General features: G+C 48.4%; 1 protein-coding gene across 1 annotated transcript in view; it reads left to right on the top strand.

Annotated features, from left to right (window-relative positions):
- Positions 1-6376: 6376 nt before the first annotated feature.
- Positions 6377-12769, top strand: part of MTCL1 (microtubule crosslinking factor 1) — a gene marked incomplete at both ends in the record, with an annotated part of 98405 nt that continues 92012 nt past the window's right edge. Inside the window, one exon of the mRNA XM_079533618.1 lies at positions 6377-7198. Within this exon, the coding sequence (XP_079389744.1) occupies positions 6377-7198 (822 nt within the window). The remainder of the gene's footprint in view (positions 7199-12769) is intronic.

Consider the following 12769-nt stretch of genomic DNA (forward strand, 5'->3'; position numbering starts at 1 on the left):
CTTTAAGGCAAAAAGATCTTCATATGAATATTGGATTATACAGAGGTAAATGTATTCAAATGCATTTAACATAAGATATTGAGATGTTAGCATTGCTATTAGACACAGAATATTAGAGCTTTATTTCCATTACCAAGCAAGACATTGAACTGAAAAGGTATTTCTTCCTTCAGAAGTCATGAAGAGAGTCCAAAAGCTCTCATATGATGAGACAACCAGGAAACTCCTTCTTCTCACCTGTTATTCCTGCACTGACTTTCCAGCATAATTCAGAGCTGAACTCTCCAAACTGAGATGTAGTAATTCAATTCGTTACCAGATTATACCTACAAAATGTGGGCAGTTTCTGTACTAAGCAACATATAGTACTGCTTCAAAACAGAAAAAAAATGAAAGATCGCCAAAGCATCGTGAAGCCACAACAGAGATACAACATGGTCTGATTTTCAAGCCTTTTTTCTGAATTCTAATCATTCCATGTTAAGGACGCTTCTTTCCAGATATATTACAGACCCAAAAGTATGGTTTTGATCTGAAAATGCATTTATTTGTATTTCATTATACAATCATAGAATCCTTAGAGTTGGAAGGGACCTCTGAAGGTCATCGAGTCCAACTCCCCTACAGTGAACAGGGACACCAAAGCTAGATCAGGTTGCTCAGAGCCTGATCCAGCCTTGCCTTGAAAGTATCCTGGGACAGGGCATCCACCACATCTCTGGGCAACCTGTTGCAGTGCCTCACCACCTTCACTGTAAAAGATTTTTTTCCTTATATCTAAAGAATTATCTATTTATTTTATTTATATTTATCTGTGAAAATGTGTTTGCTGGTACAAAAATATTGTCAGTGAATATCAACACCCTATTTTAGTGAAACACATTATTGCTGAGCTGTTTGTTACAGATGCAGGAAAAACTGAACACCTTTGGTTGTGCTGCTGATCAGATAGAAACTGTAATGAACCGTGGGATGTGTTAACAAGGAAAGCAAAGCTTGTCTTTGACATCTGAATAGGAGGTGCTAGCAGTATTTATTTAAATGCACAATTTAAAGAAAATGGCTGACTTGATAAAAGAGCTTGGAATTCTGAACATACCACTACTTGCCCATCTCTGGAGGTGTTGAAGGCCAGATTGGATGGAGCCCTGGGCAGTCTGATTTAGTGCCTGATTTAGGGCCTGGCAGCCCTTGCCATGGCAGGGGACAGGAACTAGATGATCATTGAGGTCTCTTTCAACCCAAGCCATTCTACGATTCTAATTCTAATTCTACGATTCTAATTCACTTGTGGTGACTTCTCCATGTCTTTATACTTTGACTGTGCCTCCACCTTGTCCTGCAGTCAGTGGTCTACCTTCCAAGCATCCCTCTGGCATGTGGAAATCAGCTTAACTTGTTTATACTTCTCTCTGTATCAAGATAATGCATTCCTACTCATTGCCTTCTCTACCTTCCAGGCCTTTTGGTTTTGATCCCTAGGCACTGACAGGTGGATGAGTGTGTGCATGTTCTTTCAAATTCAATGACTGCACAACTCATTGCAGAGCCTGCTCAGATGAGTGTAAGCTGTGGGAGCTGACTTTGTGCTTGCCTCAGAGGTGCAATGCAGCCAAGAGCTTGGCTGTCCCACACTGAAGTGCCCCAAGCTTGGATGAACTAGGTGGATAGAAATGGTGTGTGGAAGCCCTGCTAAGGAAGCAGATTTCATTAACCAAAGAAGGCTCCTGCTTTGCAGGAACTAACACTACAGCCAGAGGTCCTAAAGGTTTAGGATCAATTGTAGGTGGATGAATTAGAATTACTGCAAAGAGACAAAACAAAGAATGCAGCATATCTGTCCACAGCATCTTAGGAGGAATCAAAGTGCCAATAGAAAAAATATATATTTTTTGCTTCTGTTGTGAACAACCTCAGAAAAGAAATAGTTGACGATATGCTTGGGGTAGGAGGAAATGAGACAGTGGAAGCAAAGCTCTGTGGAAAAATACTGATGTTTTAATTGCTAAATTCAGCACAGATATATCTTAGGAAGCTAATCCTATTGGATGTTTGCTATATTTGGAAATTGGTTAGTTATCAGAGGTGTGTGTGTGTAGAATATGGTCTTTTCTGCAGCCTTCTTTAGCCAGTTGTACTGTCAGGATGTATAATTCATAATTTTCTAAGAATGATGATGTGCTCATTGTAAGGTGGCACATTCCTTGCAGAACATACAAATTAATAACATTGCCAGCCGATAGTCGGCTTATTAGTCTGTCTACTCAGATTTTAAATTATGTTTCATAGTTCTGTGAAATATTTCTGGTGTTGAGGCAATATCAGACTACAACTAACAAACAGCATATGCAGTTATGCGTATCAGTTGCAACAAACAGAACCCACAAAAAGCGTTTATCTTCAGTAAGTAACAAGCATATGACTTCTCTGTATTGAAAGTCTTGATCTAATACAGGTAGCAAAAACAAAATCCCCAATAAGCAGCAAAGTATTTAAGGGTTGACCAGAAATAGCAGAAGCTGTCGACTCCAATTAAAAAGACACTTGATGAAATGCAATAAAACATTCTTTCAAAGTTAAGAAGCTGGAAAATGAGTGGTACGCAGTGCTGTGCTACCAACCGTGCAGATCCTAGGTGCTTGTATCTGCAGTGGTGAGTCGATGACAAATTTTCAAGTGTCCGTGTGGATGTTTGATGAGGTCACAGGCAGTGTGTGAGAAGGAAAAAGAGCACATCTGTGAAGAGTGAAAAGCGCACATTTCATTTCCTTAGTTCTGAACTCCATATGCTCTTGTAGATGGGACATGGGCTTATTCACGCTTGCGATTCAGAGATGTCCCTGGTAAGAGGGCTTCATCCATGGGACCAGGAGTGGGCACCTACGAGGGAAGAGCAGTGGTGGTCCTTGGAGCTTTACAAACAAAATGGTTCAAAATGGACCAACAAGGCTAGAAGCTGGGCTGGGCAATGGGTTATAGGGGAATCAGTGTTGGATGGAGGTGCTTAAATTCTGCCTAAGCCCTTTTTCTGGTACTGAAGTCCCTTATAGGAGCTCCTCAAGCAGCTATTTCCATTCCCCATTGAATTCTGGCAATCAGTAATATTTTAACAGTAAAGAGCTAAGGCCTTTATTAGCAGGATGTTCTGCAAGTAGGGAACAAGCAGTCACAAGTGCAATGTGACTCTAGGGACCAGGAACAAAGCTTCAGAAAAAGTCTTCAGGGCTTTGAATCCCCCAAGGAGAGAGAGCAGTTGAGAGAAGAGACTGAAAAAAAATAATAATAATAATAATTGTGAAGTTTAAATGTCACACATCAGAGCTATGCATGGGTTTGTTGTGAATGTGTTACGGTAGCACCTGCTGGCCCTGGTGAGGATTCCTCTGGGATGTATAATCACAGAGCACACTGTGGCCAAGAAGAAATTACAGCTCGTGATCCGCAATATACAAAGGGGGAATAATGACAGACTCGGCCAGGTGAGTGCTGCTTTATCCATACATACAGGCTGCACGGACGCGTTTGTGTCTTTGTTTCCTATTTGTGTTGGTTCTATAAACATCAGCATTCCCTCACAGCTCCGAGTCCAGCCAGTTGGCTGTTCCGAGGGTGTCATTGAGGTACCCTGAAATAGGGATTTGAAATAGGAGAAAATGACAGCTTTGGCTTTTTGTAAGCTGGGCGGGCTGAGGGACACATTTACATTTAGATTGAGCCTCTTCAGATCTTCTCAGAGTAATTGTAAACTCTCCTCTGCTTCAGCCCTGGAAAGGAACCTCAGGAGCTCCGTGCTGCCAAACTGTGCCTTGCACTTTGTAAAACATGTGATACCTAATCTAGGCAGTCAGGCTTAGCATCTACTTTTCATAATTATTTGTGCAAATACGACTTGGTTATCAAATGTCTGCATTAATCAGACAAAGAGTATTGGCACTGCCAAAATAAATTTATTGTGAAAGTGTCATGTCTGATTATATGTGTTATTCAACCAACACCCCAGCGTGCTATTATGCTGAGAGCCACACAAGCATGTATGAAACCGTTCCCCCACCAGGGAGTGTATGACTAATTTACGATAAGAGACAACAATTGGACATTACAGGCAAATAAAAAGAATAGGAGAGGAGAATGAGAGTAAGCAGGGCAGTCGGTGCCTGCGTGTTCCTGTGAGAACCATTAGAGAGTCTGAAGTAAACGAAAAAAAAAATATTTGATATAAATAAATGTGAAATGTGATAGCAGCAATCCTTACTGGGCATTTGCCCAGCCCAGTGCAGATTTCTGTGGCATGTACTTAGCTTTCAAGATGGGGTCCTATTTTTGCTCAGACATTTATGGGGATATCTGTTCTCCCTATAGAATCATACAATCATCTATTCCAACCATTGACCCATCCCCACCGTGCCCACTGACCACGTCCCTCAGCGCCACGTCCACATGGTTCTTGAACACCTCAGGGATAGTAACCCCACCACCTCCCTGAGCAGCCTGTGCCACTGCCTGATCACTATTTTGGAGAGGAAATTTTTCCTAATATACAACTTAACAACAACCACAACACAGCATTGAGGTATTTGCAGTTTTGCAGGGTAAGCAAAGCAAACAGGACTCTATCTGGCATTCAGGCGTCCCAGGTTACTTCCCCAGCTGATTCCAAGCCTTTCCCCACCTCCCTAATTCTTTCCCCTCCAGTGAAAATAATTCAGGCGCTGTCTCTCAACCATTGTATGTGGAAAAGTGGCTTATCTCAAGCCATGCTTTTCCCTTTCATTTTCCTTTTGAACTGAAGTGTTACAGTAATGGAGCAACCAAGTCAAAACACAGTATCCGTAAATTATTACTGTGCAGTTCCTCTTTCATCACAGGGCTACAACACGTTGCAGAGCTAAATGGGGAGGCTGGGGTGACGATCTGCTCCTACAAGTTGTAACATCCCAAGGGAGAGAGGCAGCACACAAGAGCAAAACTTTCTGATAGCTATCATCTAGGGCAACATCCATAATTTTTAATATTTCCATAATTAATATTTCCACAGTAATATGTGTTAGGATGACATACAAATGTCATCTCTCCCTCTGGGAGCCTAGAGTCTAGAATCTTTAAGGTTGGAAAAGAATAGTAAGATCATCTAGCCCAACTGTTAGCCCATCACCATGCTCACTAACCGTGTCCCTTAGTACATCTATACATTTCTTGAACACCTCCAGGGATGGTGACACCACCACTAACTCCCTGAGCAGCCTGTGCCACTGCCTCACCTCTCCTTCTGAGAAGAAATTTTTCCTCATATCCAACCTGAACCCCCCCTGGTGCAACTTGAGGCCATTCCTTCTCATCCTATCGCTGTTACCTGGGAGAAGAGGCTGACCCCCACTATGCTACAATCTCCTTTCAGGTCATTGTAGAGAGCAATAAGGTCTCCCTTCCCCCTGGAGCTTCCTCTTCTCCAGACTGAACACTCCCAGCTCCCTCAGCCGCTCCCCATAAGACTTGTGCTCCAGACTCTTCTAAACTTCATTGCCCTTTTCTGGACACGCTCCAAAGCCTCGATATCTTTCTTGTTGTGAGGGGCCCAAAACTGTACACAGCGCTCGAGGTGCGGCCTCGCCAGAGCTGAGTACAGAGGGAGTTCGCTGCCTTTTCTCCTCCCTAGGGCATTCCGTGCACATTTTTAAGGAACTTTGCCCAAGGAAACGCTCCCGGTACCCCGCTGGCTGCAGACCAGCGATACCTGTTGCATCAGTAGTGCGCAGCAGCAGCGGTGCCGCTCTCCAGCGGGAGAAACCGGGAATTATCTCAGGAAACCCGCGCGGCTGGCCGCTCGGAGCACCGAGCACCCCCACCCTCGGAGTCCCCGGTGCCCGGACCCCGTTTGCCTGCGACGCCCGGCGCCATCCGGAAACACCGCCCCGGGCGGAGCGCTGCGCCCCGCGGGAGGGCAGCGGCGGGGGGCGGAGCGGGCGGGCGCTGCGCGCGGGCGGGGAGCGGCTCTGCCCGAGCGGCCGCGGCTCCGCGCGGCTATTTCAGGAGCGGGGCGGGGGCGGCAGCGCCAGGGCTGCGCTTGGAGGAAAGGGGTTCGGGCGGCGGCGGGCTGAGCTGGAGAGGGAGAGAGGAGGAGGAGGAGACGGCTATTGCTGAGGGATTTGGGTTCGTTTCATAGAAACAAATCAGTGCTCGGGAGCGAGAGGCGAAGAGGAGGAGGAGAAAGGAGGAGGAGGAGGTAGGGGGGGGGAGGGCAGGAAGAAGGGGATCGAGAGAGGAAAGTGTGAGGGCTGTGGCAGGGAGCAGCAGAAGTGATGAGAAAGCGAGCGGGGAGGCTGCAGGAGGCTGCCCGAGCCGCCGCCGCGCTGCGCAGCCCCCACCGCCGGCAGCCCCCATGGAGGCGCTGAACGGGGCCGGTGAGGCGCTGCGCCCGCCGCCCGCCCATCTCCACCCGCACGCCGAGAAGAAGCGGCCGCACCGCGCCCCGTCGCCCGCCAGACCCTTCCTCAAGGACCTGCACGCCCGCGCCGCCGCCAAGCCGCCGCCCGCGCCCCCCAAATCCCCCGCGCTGCCCGGCCGTCCCCCGCCGCAGCCGCCCTCGCCGCAGCCCGGTGCCCACCCGCCGCCCGCGGGGCTGCTCTCCGCGCCGGGCCGCCTCTCCCGGCGCCCCGCCGCCCCGGGGGCCAAGGCCGCTCCCGCCGCCGCTGCCGCCGCCGGCAGAGCGGGTGTCAAGGCCGCCCCCTGCGCCAAGCGGGCGCCCCGCGGGCCGGAGCCGGCTCCCTGCGGCCGCGGCGGGGGACGGCAGCCCGGCGGCGGCGAGGCGGCCCCGTCGCCCGGCAAGGGCAGGAAAGCGAAGCGGGGCGGCGCGGCGGGAGGAGGAGGCCATGCGGCTGCGGCGGCGGCGCTGGCCCGCGTCGGGCACACGGACAGCAGCTCCGACCTCTCCGACTGCCCCTCCGAGCCGTTGTCCGACGAACAGCGCCAGGTCCCGGCTGCCAGCAGCGACGCTGAGTCCGGCACCGGCTCCAGCGACCGCGAGCCGCCCCGCTCCGTCCACGTCCCCGGACGCGGAGCACCGCTGCCGCTCCCCGGTCCTCGCGGGGAACTCACGGCCTCGGGCGCGGGGAGAGCGCCGAGCCGCGGGGAGCAGCGGGCAGCCCCAGAGGAGCTGCAGCGGGAGGTGGAGGAGCTGCGCTCGGAGAACGAGTACCTCAAGGTGAGCGCGCTGCGGGGAGCGGTCTGGGGCGGGGGGCTGCGGCGCGGTGCAAAGGGCAGAGGAGGGCTGGGGGCGGTTTCGGGGCGCTCTGTAAAGGAGGTGGGGAAAGGCCGGTGCAACGCCGGTGCAACACGTACTGCGCCAGTGCTGTGCTGGTCGTTGCGATGGCTCGGCGCTACCCGGACTCCGTCAAACGCTCCGGTGGTCAGCGAACCCTGGCTTTCCAAGAACTGTTTTCCTCAATATCGCCCTTTAAAATACACTTGAGAAAGATGTTTCCTCCTTTGATGGGGAGAGGACTACAGCGCTCTGTGTGACTTAGTGCTGAAAGTCCGCCGGCTGCGCTCTGCTGCTGGGATAACGCCGGCAGAGCCGAGCGCCGAGGGTATGGGAGTGCGGCGGGCAGCGCCGGTCCCCGGCCGGGACAGCCGAGCGCGGGCGTGCCCCGAGCGCGCTGCCCCGAGGGAGCCTTTCGCTTAGAACATGATCTTTTGGCACGGCGGGAGGCCGCGTCCATGAAGATCTATAAATAAATAAACTCGCATCATCCCGTAACCGCAACTACCCTACGGTGTGAGCCTGCTGCTGGTGGGCACGGCGTTGGCTCCACGAGTTCTGCTCAGATGAGGTGCAGCCACGGGAGGGAGAAGAAGGAGGGCGGCGGTGCGCACCGCTCTCGTTGAGGGCTTTGGGCCAAGGGACGATGCTCGGCGCAGCAGAAGGTGAACGGTGCGAGTGATGCTGCAGGGTTGGTCCCCGGAGCTGGTGATGCTTACTGAGATGGAAAAAGGAGTGAGCAATGATGCAGCAAAATTTTCAGGTGGCACGAAGTTGTTTGTTTCTTTTATTAAACCTGAAGTTCTGTCCAGTCTTTGCCAGAGTTGATGTAAACAGAGGCTTGGCCCTTGGGAATGACAGAAGAAATGAAGGCTGAGGTCATGGAATAAATCTCAGTACTGGAAATACAAAGTGTTTGGAGAGAAGTAGGGTGTAGGTTTCAAATGCATTGCAGTAGCTCAGGAGTGTTCTGAGAGCGGGAGCATGCAAATCTCTGGTCTGTGTGGAATTGTGGGCAGAATGGGTTTGGTTTCCTTGAGAACTGAATAAACAAAACCACTATAGGCATTATAATGTATAGATCCGCAGCTGCTGTGTGGGTCTGTAGGTATGCCTGAAATACTGTGGGGCACCGTTGGTCATCTAGGAAAGGATAACACAGAGCTTAACTGATAAAATAACTGGGACATAGCAGAGCTTTCATAACACTCACTGGATGAAAAACACTGGGCTGTATCATGGAAGTGTGATAGCAGTCTGTAAAACGATGAGTTGCACAGAGAGCCTTCGTCAGAGGCTCTGTTTTAATTGGCAGCTCAGAAACAAGAGGAGAAGGGATGAGATCTGGGCTGATAACAGGAACTGCTGTTAGGAGTAGGCAAATTGGTGCTGCTGGCAGAAGTCAAGGAGCCCAGAGCCCACGAGAGCTCAGGAAAGCAGTGGAACATCTCTTTGCCTTGTAGGATCTCCCTAAGTACTGCACTAAGACTTTCACCTCTTGAGAAGAATGTGTCAGTCCACCTGTTTCTTACAATTGTAAGAGAAGCCACTCTCTTACAATTTGTAAGACAATTTGTAACAGTTCAAAGGTGCGGAAAAAAAGGGATAGTCCAGTGACTGAGGGTTTGGCGGTGATGAAACTTAGATGAAGAACTTAATTTCATAGTGTTTCAAGCTTCTCACTCCATGTGGCTTCAGGTCTTTCCCCTTGATGCCTTTATCATCTGTAGCAGGGACCCAACCCTGCTCAACCTCAGGCCACAAGTACTGTAGAGTCTGGTAAAACAACGCAGGCTGCTTTCTTGGGGATCTGTGTCCTAGCTGATTTCCAGTGGATGTTTGCTGTTTGGATATTAGGAAAAATGTCTTTTCAGAAGGAGAGGTGAGCAGTGGCACAGGCTGCTCAGGGGGGTGGTGGAGTCACCATCCCTGGAGGTGTTCAAGAACCGTGTGGACGTGGCGCTGAGGGACGTAGTTTGTGGGCATGGTGGTGTTGGGCTGATGGTTGGGCTAGGTGATCTTAGTGGTCGTGGTCTTTTCCAACCTTAATGATACTATGAAATGGTTGTGTGGTCCATCTCTTCTCATGGCTGCCTGGGTGCATGAACTCTTGGAAGCGTTGCTCCTTTCTTGGGTTGTTTGGAATTGGCTCAGTGGCTCAGAAGTTACCAGGAGAATTCCCAAACTTTCCTTTCCCTTGCTAAGGAAGTCTATGAAAGCACTCCTCTAGTCTTCTGCAAATTAAAACCATAGCACTGCACAAGCTGTTGATTTGTGGGTTTGTTCCTTGTGTCTCTTACAAGGCAGCTCTCTCGCCTGGTAAAAAAGTGGGCTTTGTTTCTTGTCTAAGTGGAGGGGGTGACGGAATAATGGGGAAGCTGTCAGCCCAGAGGAGACAAATGATTAGATAAATCCCTGAAGAACATGTTAATTTCCTGAACGTGTCCATATGCCAAATTTTGTACTTTTCACTCCTCCTTTTCCTTCCCCACATCTGGAATGCAACAGTAAGTGCACATGATTTTAAAGCCTATTTCAGGGGAATTTATGTTTCACTTAGGAAGGACTCTCACTTATCTTTCTCATATCTGCAGCACGTTAAGAATGTAATGTGTGTACATAAGTGTAAATATACACAAAGATTTACTTAATGCTGAAATTTGGCACCTTGTGTGTTTCCAGACACTGTGCTTTTACTGGAGAGGAGGATCTGGCTCTAGAGGTGGAATCACAGAATATCCCGAATTGGAAAGGACCCATAGGGATCATGGAGTCCAACTCCTGACTCCATACAGCACCACCCAAAATTCAAACCCTGTATCTGAGAATAGTGTCCAGACAGTTCTTCTACTTGAGGCCCTGACAGCCGCTTCCATGTTCACCACCTACTGCTAAAGAACCTTTTTCTAACTGCCACCCTGACCCTCCCATCGTGGCTTCATGCCAGCTGGCTGCAAAGCAAGGCACTTGCACAGATTGGCTCAGGATTGCATTGTGAAGACTCTCTTCTAGTCTGTTAAATTTCATCTCAGATTTCAGTTTCATGGACTTCTTGCATAACCTTACTGCAGCTACCTGTGCAGGAAAGCTGTAATGTTACAGCAGTGTGTAAAAGGTGTCACTTATTTGCTGAGGCAAGAGTGAAGTTTTATTGTGGCGGCTGCCTCTGTGGAGCCTGAAGGTTGTTGGCAGATGCTAGGGAAAGTGCAGGCTTGATGACCACCAGGCAGTGCTGTTCGTAAGAGCAAACAGTGCCCTCACAAGAGGCTGTCCTTCAGCGCTGAGGGCTCAGCATTTGGAGAGCCATCCTGCTCTGTTTAAATCCTGGGGGATACAGATAGAGTTTCTGCATGTTGTCAGTCCCTGTGAAGGATCAGGGATCCTGAGGAAGAAGGACTGAGTTCTGGCAATTAAGAATGTTCTTGCTTCATCTTGGCAAAAGTTTGTTTCAGGCTGTTCTGATTAAATAAGCTTGCTAGCAGAAACGGCAATGATATTTTAGTCATGAAATATAAATTTGACATGTGCCTCTTCTCTGTTTACGCCCTTCATAGCCAGTATCTGAAAAAGTCTTCTCTATGAGGCACAGCACTCCTCACTGTCCTGAAAATGCCCCATGTCACTTTGCAGCGCTGTTTGTGACTGTGCTGGTACAAGTTCAACTTGCCCTGAGTGCTGCTGCAGTGTGCACCTGCACAAAAATATATTCTAAACTCTCTTTCATAGATATAATATGGTTTATCTTGGTTAGTCTTTATTCTTTCTACGTTCACTTTTATCTGTGACATGTAGTGGATATAAAGTGATTAAGTGGCCACTCCTGGCACCTTACTGTTCTCAGATACATCTCCAGGATGCTCATTTTTGTTTCAATGCATAGTGTGTGTCATATGAGGCTATCCTACTTTTCCCAGCTCCGTTGAAACAGTAGATCTTCTCGAGGTGAACTTCACCTTCGCCTGTGGATCTCAGGGATCTGTGCAGAGCAAAATAATGCAAAGCACTGGGACCAAATGTTTCACCTAGCAAGCATCACAGGAGTTCCCAAAAAGGGGGCTGCCCCCATCTGCGTGACAGAGGCAAACAGCGGAGGAGGTTCTGGGATGGGAACAGCAGCGGTGCCCAAACAGAGCAGGTCAGTGTGAGAGCCAACGTGGCCAGAGGCTCCAGGGCTTCCTGAACTTGTTTTGCAGGCTGCTGCTTTATTTGCAGCTAAAGCCTTTTAGAGCGTTTATCCCTGCTGCAGTTGGTGAAGCGCTAAGAGGAAGGTGTTTATTCCCTAGCAGTAACACCGTCTCCTACGTAAAGATGGTTCAAGATGTTTAAAACATATAAACGAATATTACATAAAATCACAATGGATGAATCTTAGATTTCCCAAGGACTTTCTAGAACTCCTGGTTGTGCCGGTACCATAGCAATTGCCCACTGTAATTTCCATTTCTCCTCACTGTCATCTCATTTGACTTAGAGTTTATTAAAATAACCTCTTCTTTAAGAAGAGGTACTGGCATAAGCTGTAAGTGTGACTCCTAGCTAAATTGAAAAATAGGGTTTTTTTTACATAGATAATTGAATTTCAACCTTCATTTGCTTTAAATACTGTACAGTGGGTTGGTTTTGCATGTTTCAATCTCTCCTTTTTGCAGATGTTACTTAGTTACTATGTGGCTCCTGGACACTGATACATTCCTGGTTTGCAGATGTTACCATCTGGACACTGATTCATTTTTACTCAACAGATCGTCCAAACTTTCAGTTTGATAGTATACATAATTGCAGATGCATACTAAAGCACTCAGTACTTATATTTCTCTCATGCTATTTTCTGTGTGTGATTTCTCCCTGACAGTTGTTTCCAAGATTTTGTTTGCTTGGACTTAAGGTTGCATTCCAGTTTTAAATCTGTATTTGTGCTCTGAATTAAGAGCTTTTCCTCTTTCAGCCAGCAGCTCGGCTCATTGCAAGTGGGCCAGCGGGCTGACCTGAGCTCAGCTGCTGAGGCCCCTATCCCATTTTAGTATGTAGTTGAGGGGTCTACTTTGCACTGTATCCTTAAGGAAACCTAAGGTTTTGTTATTTCTTTGTCCACTGGCGTATCCATTACTCCTGTGCTTTCAGATTTTCCAGAGGGCTCAGCAGCAATGAAGCATATCTGGAGCACCTCTGGTGCCATGGCTCTCTGCTTGTATAATTCCATATGTACTCCATGGGCAGTGCAAGGGCATGGTTGGTGGGCATGGCTGGGAAATGTGCTTTCAGCCCTCATTGCGGATCTCAGCCAGTCTGGCTAGGTAGATGCAGGCAGTCAGTTGTGCAAGTATTTCTGTTTCTTTGAGGAGGAATGACTCAGCTATGAGCATGAGTTACTCAGTGTAATAGCTGACTCTAATATCTATTTTTTTTTTTTAAGAATCCCAAACAAAGCAGATTCCTGCAATTTACCCTTAATTATACTTCATTGTGAATTAAATCAATATTAAAAATGTATGACATCAATAAAGGTCTTAATGG

This window comes from Tetrao urogallus, assembly GCF_951394365.1.
Source record: "Tetrao urogallus genome assembly, chromosome: 3".
In the NCBI taxonomy this organism is placed as follows: Eukaryota; Metazoa; Chordata; class Aves; order Galliformes; family Phasianidae; genus Tetrao; species Tetrao urogallus.